The 17,800-nt window shown below is 34.8% G+C and overlaps 2 protein-coding genes across 8 annotated transcripts; one reads left to right on the top strand and one right to left on the bottom strand.

The window, feature by feature from the left end:
• Nucleotides 1-1,849: 1,849 nt before the first annotated feature.
• Nucleotides 1,850-10,377, bottom strand: LOC122300909 (exportin-T-like). Of its 6 annotated transcripts, none has more exons than XM_043111883.1 (13): nt 8,024-10,369; nt 7,751-7,840; nt 7,538-7,627; nt 7,291-7,395; nt 6,896-6,955; nt 6,506-6,568; nt 6,321-6,416; nt 5,300-5,464; nt 4,417-4,590; nt 4,222-4,287; nt 4,026-4,124; nt 2,723-2,869; nt 1,850-2,310 (listed from the first exon to the last, which is right to left on the bottom strand). In XM_043111883.1, the coding sequence occupies exons 1-13, from the start codon at nt 9,737-9,739 to the stop codon at nt 2,221-2,223; spliced, it is 2,961 nt and encodes a 986-aa protein (XP_042967817.1). In that variant the 5' UTR covers nt 9,740-10,369; the 3' UTR covers nt 1,850-2,220. The 6 variants fall into 6 exon arrangements, 5 of the variants coding, with proteins under 5 accessions (XP_042967817.1, XP_042967820.1, XP_042967818.1 ...); XM_043111884.1 differs by having other exon boundaries at nt 2,247-2,384; nt 8,024-10,372; XM_043111886.1 differs by lacking the exon at nt 4,026-4,124 and having other exon boundaries at nt 4,184-4,287; nt 8,024-10,374.
• Nucleotides 10,378-14,866: 4,489 nt separating this feature from the next.
• LOC122300910 (transcription initiation factor TFIID subunit 9-like) lies at nt 14,867-17,362 on the top strand. 2 transcript variants are annotated; one of them, XM_043111888.1, is made up of 3 exons: nt 14,867-15,066; nt 16,057-16,332; nt 16,826-17,362. In XM_043111888.1, exons 1-3 carry the CDS (start codon nt 14,881-14,883, stop codon nt 17,093-17,095), a joined length of 732 nt encoding a protein of 243 aa, XP_042967822.1. In that variant the 5' UTR covers nt 14,867-14,880; the 3' UTR covers nt 17,096-17,362. The 2 variants fall into 2 exon arrangements, with proteins under 2 accessions (XP_042967822.1, XP_042967823.1); XM_043111889.1 differs by having other exon boundaries at nt 14,923-15,118.
• Nucleotides 17,363-17,800: the final 438 nt, after the last annotated feature.

Raw genomic sequence — 17,800 nt, forward strand, 5'->3', positions numbered from 1 at the left:
GGGTTCCAATCCGAAACCCTAAATCAATTTTGGGGTTTCATGGATTGAAACCCCTATATCAATTGGGTTGAAACCCCCAAAAAAAATTAGGGTTTCGGATTGGAACCCCAAATAATTTCCGAAACCCTAAATCGATTTGGGGGTTTCATCCAAATTGATTTAGGGGTTTCAATCAATGAAACCCCTAAAAAAAATTAAGGTTTCGGATTGAAACCCTAATTTAATTTAGGGTTCCAATCCGAAACCCTAACCCCTAAATTGATTTAGGGGTTACAAATCATGAAACCCCTAAATCAATTTAAGGGTTAGGGTTTCAATGAAATTTACAAATAAAAAAACAATCCATTGATTGAAATCTGAAACAATCACACAAGTCACGAATCCACAGCACACAAGTTACAAATCTCATCCTTCATCTCCGATTCAACCTATCTTTCCTCCATCTCCGATCAAAACTAAAAAAAAAAATAAAAAAATACAAAACCAACTGAGAAAGGAGAGAGAGGAGAGAACAATAACTTACCGTGTACCGTGCGGCGTCGTCGTGCGAGAGAGAGGAGAGAATGAGAGCGACTGGTTGCGAGAGGGAGGAGGGAACACGGGGGTGAGAAAGAGAGAGAGAGAGAGAGAGAGAGAGAGAGAGAGAGAGAGAGAGAGAGAGAGAGAGAGAGAGAGAGAGAGAGAGAGAGCTTGAGAGAAGATTCGACACTCGACAGTGTGCGAAGGGAGGGGACGACGCAGGGGGGACTGGGGGAGGGGGTTTAAACTTAGGTTAACCCACTAAATGAAACGGCGCTATTTTGTGATGGACAAAACGGTGCCGTTTCATATAAAAAGACTTATTAATATTTATTATATATATATATAATATAATAAATATTATATATATATTCGTAACCGGGGCGGGGCGGGGAAAAAACAGACCGGGGGGAGGCCGTTTCTGTCCCCCCCCTCCGCTGGGACGCCACCATACGGGCGGGGGGCCCTGCCCCCTGCCCTTGCAGTGCGGATGCCCTGCCTCGCATATGCGGGGGCGAGGCGAACGAGGCGGAGCAGTGGGTTCCGGGGCCCCGCTGCCCACCCCTAGGTTTTCCTTTTTAATGGATTTTTTCAAAAAAACCCAGGTACCAGGTTTAAAACCCAGAACCGGATTTTAAATCTAGATACTCGGCCCAGTTTACCCAAATTTAGAAATATGAATTTCAACCCAGATTTAATTTGGTCTAAAACCCATAATCGGGAATCCGGTTTCCGGTCTGGGCCGGATAAAATCTGGCTTTATCCAGCCCTGATAAACAGTCCTATCATTTAGATTCATACACCTTACTTGAAATCATTTCTCTAACTTAGACATCGGAATTCCTCTTGGCACCCATTGCCGCCTTCTTTATTCGTTGCAAGCATCCATGCAATTTGCATTATGAAACAAGTCCTTAACATACACATAATTTTTAAGTTACAGACTTTTATTGTAGCAATCTAAGTTTTCCTGAGTGTTTTTCTGTTTTCTACACATCGACAATTTTGATCCCTCTTCTCACTCGAGCAAAATCTATAAGATTCGAATATCAAATTGCTCAAAGAATTTTAGAAATAAAAATACCAGATATGAAACGTCTTGGAAAGTTCTATTTAATGTAATTATTCTTGTGCATTGCATAAATTTGCACTACTAAGATGATTTAATTAATGTTACCCCAGGATCTATATATAGACGTTTACTACGTACGCCTCTCTTTTTTGCACATAAATGTATTTCACCACCTCAGTTCCAGTTCTGATATAGCAAAGAGTACAAGAAGGGGCTGTTAAAAAAACACACCTAAAAAAGAAAGAAAGAAAAGTGATATGAACGAAACATAGAAGAGCTTGATCTCGGGTTAAGCAGCTCCACACTGATAGATGATGTTGCCATACTCACAATTAAGAAATTTTCTTCTGGAAATTTACAACTGCGGAAAGAATTGGAAAGAAGCGTATAATAAAGGACTAAAATATACAGATATACCTCGTCCACGATACCGCACAAAAGTTATATACAGAGAGAACCTGCAACATCACCAATTTTTTTGAAGTATAGACAACGAACGTGCCCTGTATATCATTGTAGCAGTTGTAGTTACCTTTTTGTTCAGAACAAAAAAGTATCGCCACAACTCGGAACCAAACGAATACATGAAGCTTGGGAATACTTTTTAACATTCATCTATAGTGAAAATGCTATCTGAAAACAAGGCTTCCATTCTGCTGCATCCTTAAGTTTTCAATGAGTGATTGGTAAAATGATTTCAATGCCTTGATATCACTACCCTGCGCAAGGAGCATTTCACATGGCAGAGCAAAAGTTAAGAGCATTATGCCGGACATTCAATCTTGGGTCATTCCTGTAAACAATATATCTATGTAAAATATGTTTGAGTTGAGAAAGCTTTTTAGAGATGTTTTATTGAGGTTTGAAACATAGTGGTGGAACCCATGGAAAATATGAAGGGAAGACAACTTTTCTGAGAGGTTCTTCTTCGAGTTTTGCAAGAGTTTGTTTGGTTTTTGTTTTGTTTCAGAAGTCAAGGTAAGATGTTATGATGATGAAGATTTTTTGGTGTAAGGATGTTTGGAGTGAGAGTGGGAAAAAGTTTCTGTGTAAAGAAAAAACACATTATGAACATGCAGGTATATTAAAAGCATAAGCATGGTCGTACAAGCTTTGAGCTACTTTTAATACCTGCAACTTCTGGCAATATTGCGCCACCAAATCTTGAGGGCAACGTGCAGCTGGAAAACCTTTTGATACAAAATGAATAAGAAACTCATCTCCAAATTTTTCATACATGACCTTCTGAGCAAGCACAATTTCTCCGAACAAAACAAGCTGTCAAGTATATTCAAAATAACAATTTCTATCAGTACAAATCACCAAGACATCAAATACATTCTTTAACAAGCACAAATAGAATCTCTCTCAACATTAAAACAATACATGACAACAAAATTCAAAACAAACATATCAAAACAAGGATATGCCAAAAGAATAAATAATGCAAGTTAGATCATTGTTTAATAAAATACTAATTATATGATAAAGTGGAACTCAAGAAGTAACCAGGTCATTTTTTTCACCACATATTATAAGGTAATATAGTTCACTATCTTAATAAAAATGTTATACTTCAAACCCATGTTGTTGAATTGCCCCTTAACCTTTAAGGACTCATTCACTAGGAGTGGGATGATTACTTACAAGGGCAAACAAGATACATTTTTTTTTTTTTTAATAAGTAAAACACGATACATTTTCTTCTACGAGCTAATACAACCCTGGTCTTCTTGCAAACCAATAAAAAAAGAAAAATGTACATATAAGTTGCTCAAACTATAGTGAATTGATTTTTTAATTATACCAAACAGCACCCATTTTGGACCAGCATTTCTCTAAGATAGTGACTTCTTTTAAACCTCCAGGCAAGTATCAATCTAGAACTTCTCCATGATCACCTCTCCACTTTGCCAATCACACTGCAGGCCTTCCAGCAATATTCTTTAGATGAAGAGTAACTATGGGTTCCTCAGTATGGATTATTTTCTGTTAGATTAATTTGCTGCTAACTAACTTCATCAAAACTGATATGAAGACAAGGAATATGCTACAGTGGAAAACCAAAAGTTCTCTAGGAAAAAATGAGGGATGGAGAAGAAGGGCATAGTCTGAGAACAACTGATAAAATTTTAATATGCCCAAATTAACTATAATCAAAAGCCAATTTAGCCAGATTGTTTATGGAAAAATTAGAAGTTCTACAGATCTAACCAATCATAAGGCAAATTCCTCAGACAGGTGCCCACATATCTTATTCCTGGATGACTACTCATAAATGAGTCAAAATTTGAAAAGAAATATGGATACATTTAAGTGACTCCTGTTGGTTTTTCTAATTATAACTTAAATATGGAGTCATTAATGTAAAAGACCGAATAAGCAGGGAACATTTCCATAAAAATAATGAGAATAGCATGAATAATAAACTTACAGTATTTGCATCATGAAACTCGAAGGATTTATCAAGCAAGCTATACAAACAACAATTTGTTGCAAAGACCTCAATCATAAATTTTTGGAAACCAGGCACCTGAAAACAATTCGCCATTCAAAATCATAAGAGGTTTTTACGAGGATGAAAAAAATTACCTCGACAAAACAATAGTCTGGGGGAACCTGGTAATTACCTTTTCTTCACCATGAGGCCTGGTACACCAGTCATTAATTAATATAATAAATATCTGAACACATGCCTGGGTACCAGAAAATAAAAAATTAGATTCAGATTATGACTTTTAATATGTTAGAAGTTTTAATGTGCTGGGAATCTATCTTAAGAAAATCAAAATGCTTTAAAAGTAAAATCTGCAAGTATCACAGACCTTTCTTACAAGATTATCCCTATGATTACAAGATGTGTACAATAGCAACTGCATGATTGAATCCAAGTAGCCCCTACTTTTGGGGGAAAGAAAAATGGAAGAAAGATTATGTGTAGCTATCACATGAAGAAATGTATATAATGTTCGTTGAAGCTCCTGCAATTCACGGATTTCCTACAAGAGAAAATAAGGAGTCATGGCATGCACATAGAGCAATAGAAATCCCCAAAGTACAGAGAACTGGTACAGGATGTTGAAAATTACTACATAAAATGCTTTAAGTAGATTTTCACTTTCATATACATTGCAACCACTCTTTAAGACATAGATCTGGAGTAATTTTCAAGGCTAGCAATATATCAAGGACAGAAAATCAACGCGCTTCACCACCTAAATTAGAAAGAACTCAATATGCTACCTGATGCAGCTTATAAAACTGGAACTTACAATCCATATAATTGAATCATGTAATAGAAAGCCAATTTTAAAGGAAGAAAACAATCATTTTGTAACCTTTTCACTAGACAATACAAACATGAATATTAGATTTCCCAACTCTTTATAACTGAATAAAAAAAATTTGTAATTTGTTCTCTCAATTTAATTTTTTTATAGGAAATCAAGAGGGCAAAGCCCAGATACACGGAGTGTTCTCTCTATTTTTTTAGGGAAGTAAGCAATCATTGTTTAAGAAAACATCCATAAAGTAGCTGCATTTTTTTTTTTTTTTTATCAACAAACAGAGAATTTTTTCTTGCTAAAAAACAATCAGACAGTAAGGCTTTTTCTATGTAAAAGAAATATGTCAAGAGCGGTGGCCGCAGAAGCATTCCTTTAATGAACAAACATCAGGAAAAGTTTTGCTGAACGGCTCTTCCCATACCTCAGTATTGGTTCCAGGTCCTGAAGGAAATGCATCTCTTGGGACAACATTAAATATCATCCCAGCAATAGCAGGAAATACTTCTTCCAATATGTCATGGAACAGTGTGTTGAACTTGCATATAAGTTGATTGAGTAACAAAAGAAAACTGACCATCTCCTTTGGCTGAAATAAAGCACCATCTAGAATCAAAACCTTCATGGCACTAAAGCAATTAATAAACTAATGCAGAAACCTATAATCATTCTCAATCATAATTTGCAAACCATTACAAATCAATAAAACATTCCTTCACAGCTTAACTGGAAATGAAAACAGAAGTTATTTCTTCAAACTGAGAAAAGGAGATGGGAACAAAGATATATGTTTTGCTAAGTTGGGAAAGAAGATATATGTTGAAAAAATAAATAAAGTGAATCAAAGCATGATGCAAATCATTTCATTGACTATAGGAAGAAAATTATTCTAGATATATTATTGGATCAACCAATGTGCGTTTCTATTTGCTTTCTTTTCTCTCTTCTATCGTATATGAAAAAAAAAAGTTGCATCCAGTCATTCAGACACAACAGTTGATTGAATAACTAGAAATACTACTTATAAAAAGGTACTAGAACTACACTCAATAGAGAAAACTACTCCCCTGTCAATACTGTGACAGGATGGAGCAACATGAAGCTCTCTCACTAAGCATATAAGTTAATTAATCACATTAGGCATTTTATAAGCATATGTTTAATTAAAGTAATCCTCTGCTAAACCCATCACAAAGCTCTGGCTGCATGGGGCACGTGAAGCTCCCCTGTGGTTAATTTAGTCATCTAACGTCCCTGTACCACCCATAGACTCATAAATTATATTATCATCTTCACTATAAATGTGCCTAAAAATTTATTTCTCAAACCTACTCCAATTGTTAGGTAAAGGCAGAGCAGGTTAGCCCTTGTTTCCATCTTTTATGGAAAACAGTCACTCTTTCAATGTATTCCAAATCATTGGCTCTTCATTTCAGTGTTTTTACCTCAGTTTCTGCAAGCAATTGCTCCAATGCCTTAGGGAGGTATGGAAATACAGATGCTCCTAAAGTTTCCACCATGCGGTGTATAAATGACATGACCTGAATACCACACACAAGCATCAGGTAACAGGAGCAGCTGATAAAATATAAAAACACAGTACTTCCATGGACCCATATCTAACTCTTACCTTATTCCGCAAAGGTTCTATCTTTGGAAATACAACAAGAACTTGGAGGAGAATATCCAGTGTCTGGATCATATAAAATATGAAAAAAAATTAGTGCATCACAATGCCCCTACAATGATTTCAGCGGCAAAACTAATATCATCCATTAACTGATTATCAACAAACTACAAAGAGCAAGGTAGGCACCACAGAAAGTGTCCAACTGAGCAAAGTTTTACTTCAAATTTTCATATCTCATCGAAGCAAGAAACTATTTTTTACATAAGTGAAGCAAGAAACTGATGTAGTTCTCTCTTGCTGATAAAGGTAATGAACAGACTGATGCTAAAAATCCATGACAATGATTCTCAAAATCCTGGATAGAAAACTCAACACAATAAAGTTGCAGACCTGCTTGAACATGAGACCAATTGCCGGGCGACTGGCAGTTACAAGGCGCTCGCTGAAGCCCTGGATTGTATACAGACATATTGAGGACAATTAGCATACAAACCAAGTCAGAACTCCAATCCAAACACCAAGAAGTTGGAATTTTTTTTTTTAATTTTTTTTATTGGCACCAAGTGTCCAGGAACAGCGTCCCGACTAATCCCGAGGGTACACAAGCAAGAAGTTAGAAAATTATTGTCATTATTACAAACCAACTCATATACTTGCATTAGCATTTAGTAAAACGTGAAAGGTTTTATAAAACCATTGCACATAAGACAAAATGAAAAAATCAACCAGCCAGGATGAAAGAAGTACCAAGTAACAAATCAGAAGATCAAGGGATGGAAAAGAACCTTGCTGAGAGAGTTTATTGCCATAATTATTTGCTGGATAATAGCAATTTTTTCAGGAGCCTCTTCAGGAGACAATAATTTTGCATTCTTGAGCAATTCATCAACCTGCATTGCAGGATGATCTTATCAAAAGGATATATATCAAATTTTGGCTGGTTCAAATATTGTGAATAAATAAAGAATTTTTTAGGGCGGGACAGAAGCTCCTAAGAAATTAAATATTTCATTCATAGATATGAATTACAACCTGTTGACAAAGAGGAGTGAGCAATGTGGTGAGATAATCGGATTGCTTTTCCAATGGTACATCTTCCATTCCAATCAATAAGCCAATTGCCTGTTAAGGGAGCATGTACAAATTAAAAAAAAAATAAATAAATCATCCACACCCTCTGGAATGAACGTTACTTCACCTGCACACACAACAAACTACAGAGGAACCACAATGATAAATCAATACCTCAAAAATGTGACTACCATCTTCAGATCCCAAAAGATCTTTTGATGCATAATCCATACTTGTAAATCGAGCAACTGTATCTTGGAGGCTCTGAAAATACATGGAAAAAATCAGGGAGATAGCAGGAGAGAGGGAATGAGAAATGGTCAAATCAATCAAACCTAATGGTGAGAGAAAGAAATAGAGGGTGGGACTATTTGTGACGAATATTGGCATTCGATAATCAATAAAATAAAACAAAAAGGTAGAGCATATAAATGAAGATCCAATTACCTGCAAAATTGTCTCTATAAAAGGCACAAGCTTCATTTTCAGCAATTTTACAACCCTCATGAACAGATAACTTGCCCGTAGACTCACATCGATCTTTGGATGGTGTATACCTCTTTCATCAAGATAGGCAGCCAAAACGATAGGAATGTATTTGGCATTCTCCTGAACAAACTTCATATATCGCGTTACTGCCTCAAGATACACGAGTGCTACTAGCCTATTAGAATGGCAAGGAAACCTTGTTGATATAATTGTTGGCACCAACTCACTCAAAAGTCCACTTCCAGTTCGAATAGATTCGTCACTTATTGACTCTCCTAGAGCATAAAAAAGATATAATGCAGCTTCCACCTCTTCAACATTCCTGTCAGGTGGCGAGGCAACAGCACTAACTATTGAGTTTCTGATAAATATCTGGGTGACATCAGGAGCCACACGACTCACGCTTCGAAGCAGCACGAGTATATCCCTCCTAAACTCCGCCATCCTATCTTCCTCCTCCTTTCCAATTTTATCTAATACATCAAGATTATTGCGGTACGTAGGATCATAACGAATATGGGTATGGATCACTTCTAATATCCGACCAACATTATGCAGCTGCTTCTCGCTCAAAGGAGAGAGGCTTTTCATTGTGCCAACATAAGCTGAAAGAAATTGCACTATGCTAAATGGTGCATCAACCTCACAGTTCTGCATTACATAGAAAACTGAGGGCAGGACTTCATTCAAAAGCTCCATTGAAATACCTTTTTCTTCTGCAGAATTTAACCGTTTGAAGCATTCTAGAACTTCTGCTGCATACCCACTAAGCAATCCAGATATGCTCGAAATGAAGTCAGAATCACCATCGTCAGCAATCAACCCAAAAACGCGACTTATTTGAAGACTCTGCAACAGCAAAAATTTTGATTGTGGTTCCATCCGCTTAGAAACCACTGCCAACAAACACGCAGCCGCAGCACCACGGAGATGTTCTGACACTAAAATTAAGTCAAACAATAGTGGGATAAATGCATCATTCACAATCAAACCAATATCGATCCAAGAAATATACCTCCTCATCGACTCTAATACACTAGTGCAGAGTTCCTGATCAGAATTCCTATACAATGACACAATGTCATACCACACTCTCACTATCTGTGGCACACACTGCTGCCTCATTGCATCCTTAATCCGCCCTGCAGCCACCATCTCTTCAGAACTTCGTGTATAGTCCAAACTAATCAATTCATCATCCAAAACATTCAAAATCCGACAAAACATATCGATTACCACAGCCCCTTTGCTCAGATGAGATAAAAAATCAAAAAACACGGAGGACCAAATTAACGGGTACTCAAAATAAATCAAAGTAACCAAAACCTGAGCAAACTTGTTCTTTATATATGCAGGACTCTCTAATAGCCTGGCAACATTCTTATCATCGATAGGCTCCGAACATGCTATAGAAAATACTGATTTCCTGATGAAAAACTTCTCATCTTGACTCACTGATGCATAGCGGATCCTAATAACGTCTTGAAGAGTCTGTAAACACCAAAATTGGACCTCAAGTAGGCTCGAAAAGCATAATTTTTTAATACAAATACTACAAATCGAAGGTTTTTCCTTGATGTCGTCACAATAATCCTTGGCCTTCTTTTTTAATTCATCATCAAGACTACCCGATACATCAAACAATATAAGTATAGCCTTCTCTAAATCATCCATGCTCGTTTAAAAAATAAAAAATCCAAAAAAGAGACTTTCCTCTACTTCCCAGCACTTTATCGGAGGAACAAAATTTTCCCAGAAAATCCACAACTTTCTGCTTCTGGGCTTTCTAGAAGATGTTTCCGGGGTTTAAAGATTTGGATGAAGTGATGAACAGCGAACAACCCCAAATGGATTTGAGAGAATCAGAGCTTCAGAGGTATGCGAGAGCTTACCTCAATTTGTGATCAGGTCAATTGGAAGACCATTAAAAAACTATAGTCCATATTGTGAATTGTGTAGTTAAAGCTAGGGTTTTTTCCTTCTTTTATTGTGCGTCGTTAATTTCTTGTGTGTCTGAGTGCATAGCCTAGGGTTTGGGATTGGTTGAGTTGGGATCTATATTTATAGTTTAGTTTTTCTCGAGGGATATTAAGAATACAGTAATAAAAAGACAACATAAGAGAAAAGCATAAAAATAAATTACTTAAAATTGAAAAGCTATGTATGTATCTTGGTTTGGCGGTGTAGGATGGACTTCGTCTGGCGAAAGCGAAAGTAAATAGAAGAGGTGCTCATTGGCTAGGATTTCTCGAACAACAGTAATGATGGGGACCGCATTTGCTGGGTTGGAAGCCAGTCAAACGAAGCAACGTCTTGAATTCATGAGCATTTGCTCTCGAAATGATTATGCACTTTTAAGGAATTCAAGTTCTCTTTACTCGAACTGGCAATTTTGAGATTTATATAAAAAAATTATTTTTTAAATAGTAGATTCTGCATTTATTTTTAAACGTATGATATTTATTTAATGTGAAACTCTATTTAATATTACTCTTATTCTAAATTATATTTGTCAAAATACATGTGATTAAAGAACTGAGCATTAAGTAAATTTTATAAACTATAAGATATATTTATATGTGTTAATTGTTAAGTTATTTAAGATAAAATTAAAGATTTGAAAGATTTGTAAAAAAAAAAAAATATTCGTGTATGTGTTCTCTAATATGAGAATTGTGAGAATCACCTGATATTTAAAAAAAATATATTAAGAAGATGATATTTTTATTAATTTTAAGAAAAGTTTTTAGAGAGCGATGCACGGGATTAAGATTTACTCTGCAAGAGTGGATCTAAATGATTTTGCCTTTGAGAGATTCTTGACATAAACAAAAAATTATATATATCATTTTTCAAGGGATGGGAATTGATCATATTTTATATTTATATTGTAGATATTTATATAGGCCCACACTCAAACAAATCAAAGAATTGTCTTAGTATAAGGAATCATTCTTTTCTCAATATTCGCGTTGTGGTAATTATTGAATAATGATATTTATAAATATTTATAAACTCATTGTATGATTAACCAATGTGACATTGTTACTTCATTATAAATATTATTTATTTAATTTAAATTTTAAAAGATGGTTGCTAGAGACACAAATCTTACAAATTGATATAGCACAATATTTGTGTCATTGCTAGTGTTTTTTTTTTTCCATTTTCTCCTCTCTAGTATCTACTGCGCCCCTCCCCTCTTCCCCCCTTCCCCACTTCCTTTCCCAAACTCTCCAAACCCTCATTCGTGTAGCTCAGCCATCTTCCTCTCTCTCCTCGCAAATGTCGTTACCCCTTGTCGATAGGTACGGGTCTCTCTCATATGAGTCATCTCTCTCTATGGGTTATGGGAATATGTGGCGGGAGGTAAACAGGGGCTGGAACTTGTACTGTTTGGCCACAAAGAATTTTTATTTTAAACACAAAATTTTTATCTTATTATTATAATTTTTTTAAATTCTCATATAAAATATAATAAACAATTTAACTTTTTTTCTACTTTTATAAATTCTAAAATAATAATAATATTAAAATATAATATTTTAATATTTAATCTTAAAATTCAAAATTTTCATTTGATAAATCTTAAGGACCAAGCAGAAGGGGAAAAAAAAAAAAAAAAAACACATTTGTAAGATGCCTTGTGTCTCTAGTATTTTTTATTTTAAAAATTTTACATGACCACCTTTAATTTAAAACGAGTGTTTTATATATAAATAAATTAAAATTATATTACATATTGTATTAAATTACATTAATTTATAATTTTTTTTTTTTTATAATTAGTTTTTTCGACCAAACATTCCTCAAAGCAAAGTGAGCGAGCAGGTAGTTATCGTTTAATTTGTTTCTGCAGTCGGATTCCTCCGTTTGGTTACCAAATCCTCTTTAACTCATTTCATTTCATCATTATATCTTTTTCAAATTTTCATATATTTTTTTAAATTTATATATAAAATATAATAAAAATTTAACTTTTTCAAATCCCCATACACCTTTTTCAAATTTCTATATAAAATATAATAAAAAATTTAACTTGTTCAAATCCCAACACACTCATAATATTTAAAAAAAAATCATAACAATATTTTATTCAACTCAACTCAACTTAATCCAACATCCAAATCCAACCGATCGAAATCTTTTAGACCGAGTCTGTGTCCGGAGTATACTTTATTATTATTATAATAATTTTGTGAATTTTTTAAAAAAATAAAAAAATAAATGAAAAAAAATATATATCATATTCGGTGACCTCTCGGGCTACGTCTCCTGCAGTGCTCAAAAATTTGATTTTCTATAAAATTAATAAAAAAAAAAATCATTCTAACGATGCGGAGAAAGCCGGGGCACATTGCCACGTCTTCTGCAAAACCATCTATTTTAAATTTGAAAAAGATTTTTACTATATATAAACACAGTCGCGTATTAATTTATGTATAAATATTAATTTATTCATACTTAAAATTTAAATTAATATTATTTTCAATAAAATTTACTTTTTGACTAATCACATCACATTGGTGCACAGATTAGTGTATAATTGTACTTGCAATTATATTTTTCCTTTGAAAAAATCTAGTTATAAGTATAATTACGTACTAATATGTGTATTAATATAATATAATTAGTCAAAAAGTAAATTTTATTAAAAGTAATATTAATTTAAATTTTGAATATGAATAAATCAATATTAGTACGTAGATTAGTACGCAATTTTATTTATACGTAGCAAAACTTAAATATAAAATACTTTTTAATTTTAGATTTTGAACTTTTTCATTTAACAATTTTACTTATTCATTATTCAAAAAAAAATCAATACAATTTTTACTAAATTCAAAACAAAAATAATATTAAAAAATTATATTCAAACATTTTTTTTACATTATCTATCTACTTTCACAAACTCTAATATAATACTTATTTTAAAATATATTTTTATTCAATTTTTTCTCATTCTTTTTCTAAAACCTAATAAAACATCTTTATTCGAAATATTTTATTACCATTCAAAATTTCCATAGCAATTAGCAACTTTTTGATTTGCTAAATGGCAATGCATGTTTAGACAGTTTTGTGTAGTAGTAGTACCTTGATTTATCCAACAACAATGGACAAAAGCTAGCTATTACCTGGGATCTGGTATGAAGTATGAACACGAACAAAAAGAAAGAGATATATACCTTACTTCCTAAGCCTTCCAATCTCAATTGCCCCCCTTTAATTACCATCTTTCTCGCCTTTCCACAGATTATGTTCATAGTTTAATTCCTTTTACCTTTTTTCTTTTTCACTTTTTGGACGGCTGTCCATCACTTTTGCCATCCGACAACAAGCTTTCCAACTGGATTCCTTCACCATTTCCATCTTCTTCCCTTTATATATCCAAGAATCCAGGTCAAGTTTATTTATCAAAGTTGGTTCTTCTCCAAGATCAGGAAGAACCAGCATTGTTTTTGTTTTCAGTAATATTGGCTAACTATGGCTCCTACGCATATTTACACAAGCCAATATTACTCATCCCAAAGGTCGGTAGCCATGGCGCTGGCTCTGGTTTCTGCAATAGTGCTATCCCCGCTGTACTTGAGGCCGAAAAACGACACGCGCCATTACGAAACAAAGTGGAGCTCAGGCTTTGTTCTACCAATGGTTCTTGCAGGGCTTATTATTGCAATCAGAACAACTTCATCGGCTTCTGCGCAGGGAGGAGCTAGAGCTTCAATAATTCCTTCTCCGGACCCTTCTTGGGTGTTTAGAATTGGAAGCTCGTCTTGGGGGCTTGCCGGCATTTTGGTGATGCTGATGCTTGTGCTTTCATGGCAAGCATCCGTCCAGGAATTTTTCTGGAGATAGATAGATATATGTATCGATTGAGAGAGATCAATTCCTACAGCTTCTTTCCTGACTCCTAATTCTACTGTATTTCGTTCTCTTTGTAGTAGTTTTATATGAAAATTGTGTAAGCTTGCTATAAATTGAATCTCTCTTTTTTTCTGCTTTATGAAACAAATTTCCGGAATACAAATGGGAATGCATGCCAAACGAAGCCTCGAGACGATATGATTAGTTCGCCATAAAACGTTTTACACGACTCACATTTCAAGCTAACAGAGATGACAATATTTGTCAGTTGGTTTGGATTGAGAAGTAATCTAAACTTATTTCATGATCGTTATAATTTTTTTAAATTCATAAATAAAATATAATAAATAATTTAACTTTTTCAAATATCTATTCAATTTTTTAAAATTTTAAAATAATAATAATAATATTTTAATTATTTTTTATTTTTTATTTTAAATCATCTAATCTCTCTGAATCCAAATAAGTTCTGGACTCAATTCTCCTTGTGCATACTCAATGAAATATATAATTTACTTTACATCACCTTCCAATTCCATTTAATCCTAGCGTCCTTTGCTTCTACATTAGGTTGATCAGAACAATTACGGTCGGTCCTTACATTATGACGAAGTTCTTTGTATTCCCGTTACAATTCAAGCACTCGAAATTATTTCAAAATAGAAAATGATACAATTGGAACAATTTTTATAATTTTTATATAATTATGTGTTAAATGAGGGATATTTTTATAAAATAATTTATAAAAATAATATTAATTTACATAAATACTCACAAGTAATTATATAAAGATTATAGAAAAATAGTTATAAACCTATCATTATTTTTTCATTCAAAATTACCTATAATTATCATATCTGTGATAATAAAAAAAAAAATAACTATCTTTCTTTTAAAAAAATAATTTTTTCATTGGGCTTTGGATAGAAACGAGAAGGAAGCGAAGCATGGCCCAAGACTTGTCCTGCACGGTTCTCTCCCTTCATTCTTCGTTTGTTTTTCAACGTTTCTTGTCCTTCATCGGTCTTTCCCTCCACTCTTCCCACCTAAACCCAACACCACGGTCCACACCTCCACCGCCTCTGGCCGACACCGGACCAACTCCCTTCAGCAAACCATTCCCTTCATACTCGGTAAATTTCGCAAATTCTCTCCATCTCAAGGTTGGATATAGTTGAATCAAAGGTATTCCTCCAAGTTTTTTTCTTTCTTGTTTAAAGTCCTGTAATTTGTAGAAACCCCATAAGCTCATAAAGTGTGAAATGCCCATTGAAAAAGCTGGAAGGTCCTGATTTATAGGGCAATTTGTTGGGTCCGAAATCCCGAACCCCAATTAGGGGATTGAGGATCTTGGTTCTTTTGAATTTTTATGCCCCCAGCTTCCCTTTGAAACATCATTTTGAGCATTGCTTTTTATTTAATTCCTTTGCTAGTGTCAGAGAGAGTGCTAGTATTGAAACCCGTTGTCAAAGTTAACAAGTTGATAAAAAGGTAAATTTGCATGTTTTCGTAGTTCTGAATCTCTGATCGCAATTTTTTCAATCCGAGTTGAACGTACTTATTTTGTTACTTTGATATTTTATCTTCTACGCTCAAGAACGAAGCATCTTCACTTAAACCTAAAGGTGTCGGCTCCAGTGACTATGCATTGACATATGGAAGCATGTAAACAGAACAGATTTGGTTATGTTTGCAATAGCGTGCTACATGTGCATAATGTCGCTAGTCTACCCAGGGGTTTAGGTTCCATGGGTGAGTCCTAAGGGCTCCGCCGTGGGTGGTTCCCAGTCATAGATAAAAAAAAAAAAAAAAAAAAAAAAAAAAAAAAAAAAAAAAAAAAAATAGCATGTGAATAATGTCTTAGCTGAAATATGTTCCTGCCTAATAACTGTTGTTCTACTCTGGAAGTTTATTCTCCCCTCTTTCTTAAGTTTTATTATGAGGTCTTTCAATGTCGGTATTACTTACTGGGCAATCACAACTCCCGTCTATTTCATAACTTAGATTGAGTTGTAATGAATTATGGATACTTCAAAAGTTGGTTGAAGAATGTGTTTTGCTAGTGAAGGTGATATCTATTCTTTGAAGCTTCTAGGAGGACCCTAATCTTTTTCCTGATATAGGTGAAAAAAGTAAAGGAAATGGCTGAGGGAGATGAGGATTTGCCAAGGGATGCAAAGATTGTGAAGTCACTGCTGAAATCAATGGGTGTCGAGGCCTATGAACCCCGTGTTATACACCGATTTTTAGAACTGTGGTATCGATATGTTGTCGATGTTTTAACTGATGCACAGGTGTACTCAGAGCATGCTGGTAAGGCTGCCATAGACACTGGTGATGTCAAGCTTGCTATACAGTCAAAAGTCAATTTTAGCTTCTCTCAACCACCACCAAGAGAGGTAACTTTGGCTTACAATCTGCGATTGTGTTCATAACCATTTAGGTTTTTGGTCTTAAACTAAATTTTGGACTCCATTGGATTTGCAATTCACTTTGCTTTAAGGTATTAAGAATATTCTCTGATGGTGCACTGTGGAATGGTGCTGTGAGGGTTCTTGAGGTCAATTGATGACAGTATCTTATGATTAAGTTTTCATTAACTTTAGCTCTTGGGGGCACAATTTTTTTGTTTTGTTTGATAAGTTGCAAGTCAAGAGTTGTTAGCTATACATAAGCACAATTTTGAAACAGATAAACAGATAAACAGATTAGTGAGGACTAAGGTTAGAAGTCCTTAAGCATACATGGCCGGTTAGGTCAATCGCTTCTGCCTACAATTGATGTGTTTTGCTTAAAAATGTTAGAACAATCAGATGTATTTATATTCAAATGACCACTTTTACTTTATGCTGAAAGATACCTGATATTTATATTCAATTAATAATCCATCAGGTCTTACTAGAGCTGGCTCGAAATCGGAACAAAATACCATTGCCGGGGACAATAGCTGGGGCTGGTATTCCTCTCCCACCTGAGCAGGATACGCTGATCAGCCCCAACTACCAACTTGCAATCCCAAAGAAGCAACCTTCCCCAACAGTTGAAGAAACCGAGGAGGATGAAGAGCTTGTTGATCCCAATCCCTCGCAAGAACAGAGGACAGATATGCCACAGCATACTCCTCAAAGGGTCTCCTTTCCCCTCATGAACCGCCCAAAATGAAAACTTTATGAACTATGTAGGTGCAATTAGATCGTCTGAAGATATTGGAACCAAAAAAAAAAACTATGCATCTTCTTTAATGCTGATTTGTCCGGGAGTGACTTCTCATTAGTGAGAAGGCTGGTAAACTGCAATCTTACAAGAGGTGGGAAACATTCAAATTGAGCAGATAACTGTATTCAAGCGCTGCGGAAAGAACCCATTTGTAAATGGATGCCTAAGACTTGTTTGCCAAGGGGCTATGAATGAATTACTTGCTTCCTTTTATAAATTATGTCAAGAGATGTATAAAAATGCGTACCCATGAATCGGAGGTAGTATGGAAAAGAAGAACGTGAGTTTCATTGAGTTTATTTTGTGTATACTTAATAAAGCTGATGACTTTCCTCATGGCAGATGACCCTTCAACGAAAATAACGAGGGAAAATGAAATTGCAACAAGTAGATGGTGGCCGACTCCAATAATGCTATGGAGCAGGTGTTGAGAGCTTGGAATTGTTGAAATGAGGAGTCACTTTCATACGATCATTCTAATTATTCATATTCATATGAGATGATCACACTCCAATAATAAAGTAATTAAGAAAGTCTTTTACTTCCATGTTCCCGAAGTGTTCAGAGTTCAGACTACGTAACGTTTCGCATATAAAAGTCTCACTTTCTCGGTGCTTGTCCGTACTTTGATCCGGGATAGTAAATCCTTGT

This window comes from Carya illinoinensis, chromosome 2 (assembly GCF_018687715.1).
Source record: "Carya illinoinensis cultivar Pawnee chromosome 2, C.illinoinensisPawnee_v1, whole genome shotgun sequence".
Classification (NCBI taxonomy): Eukaryota; Viridiplantae; Streptophyta; class Magnoliopsida; order Fagales; family Juglandaceae; genus Carya; species Carya illinoinensis.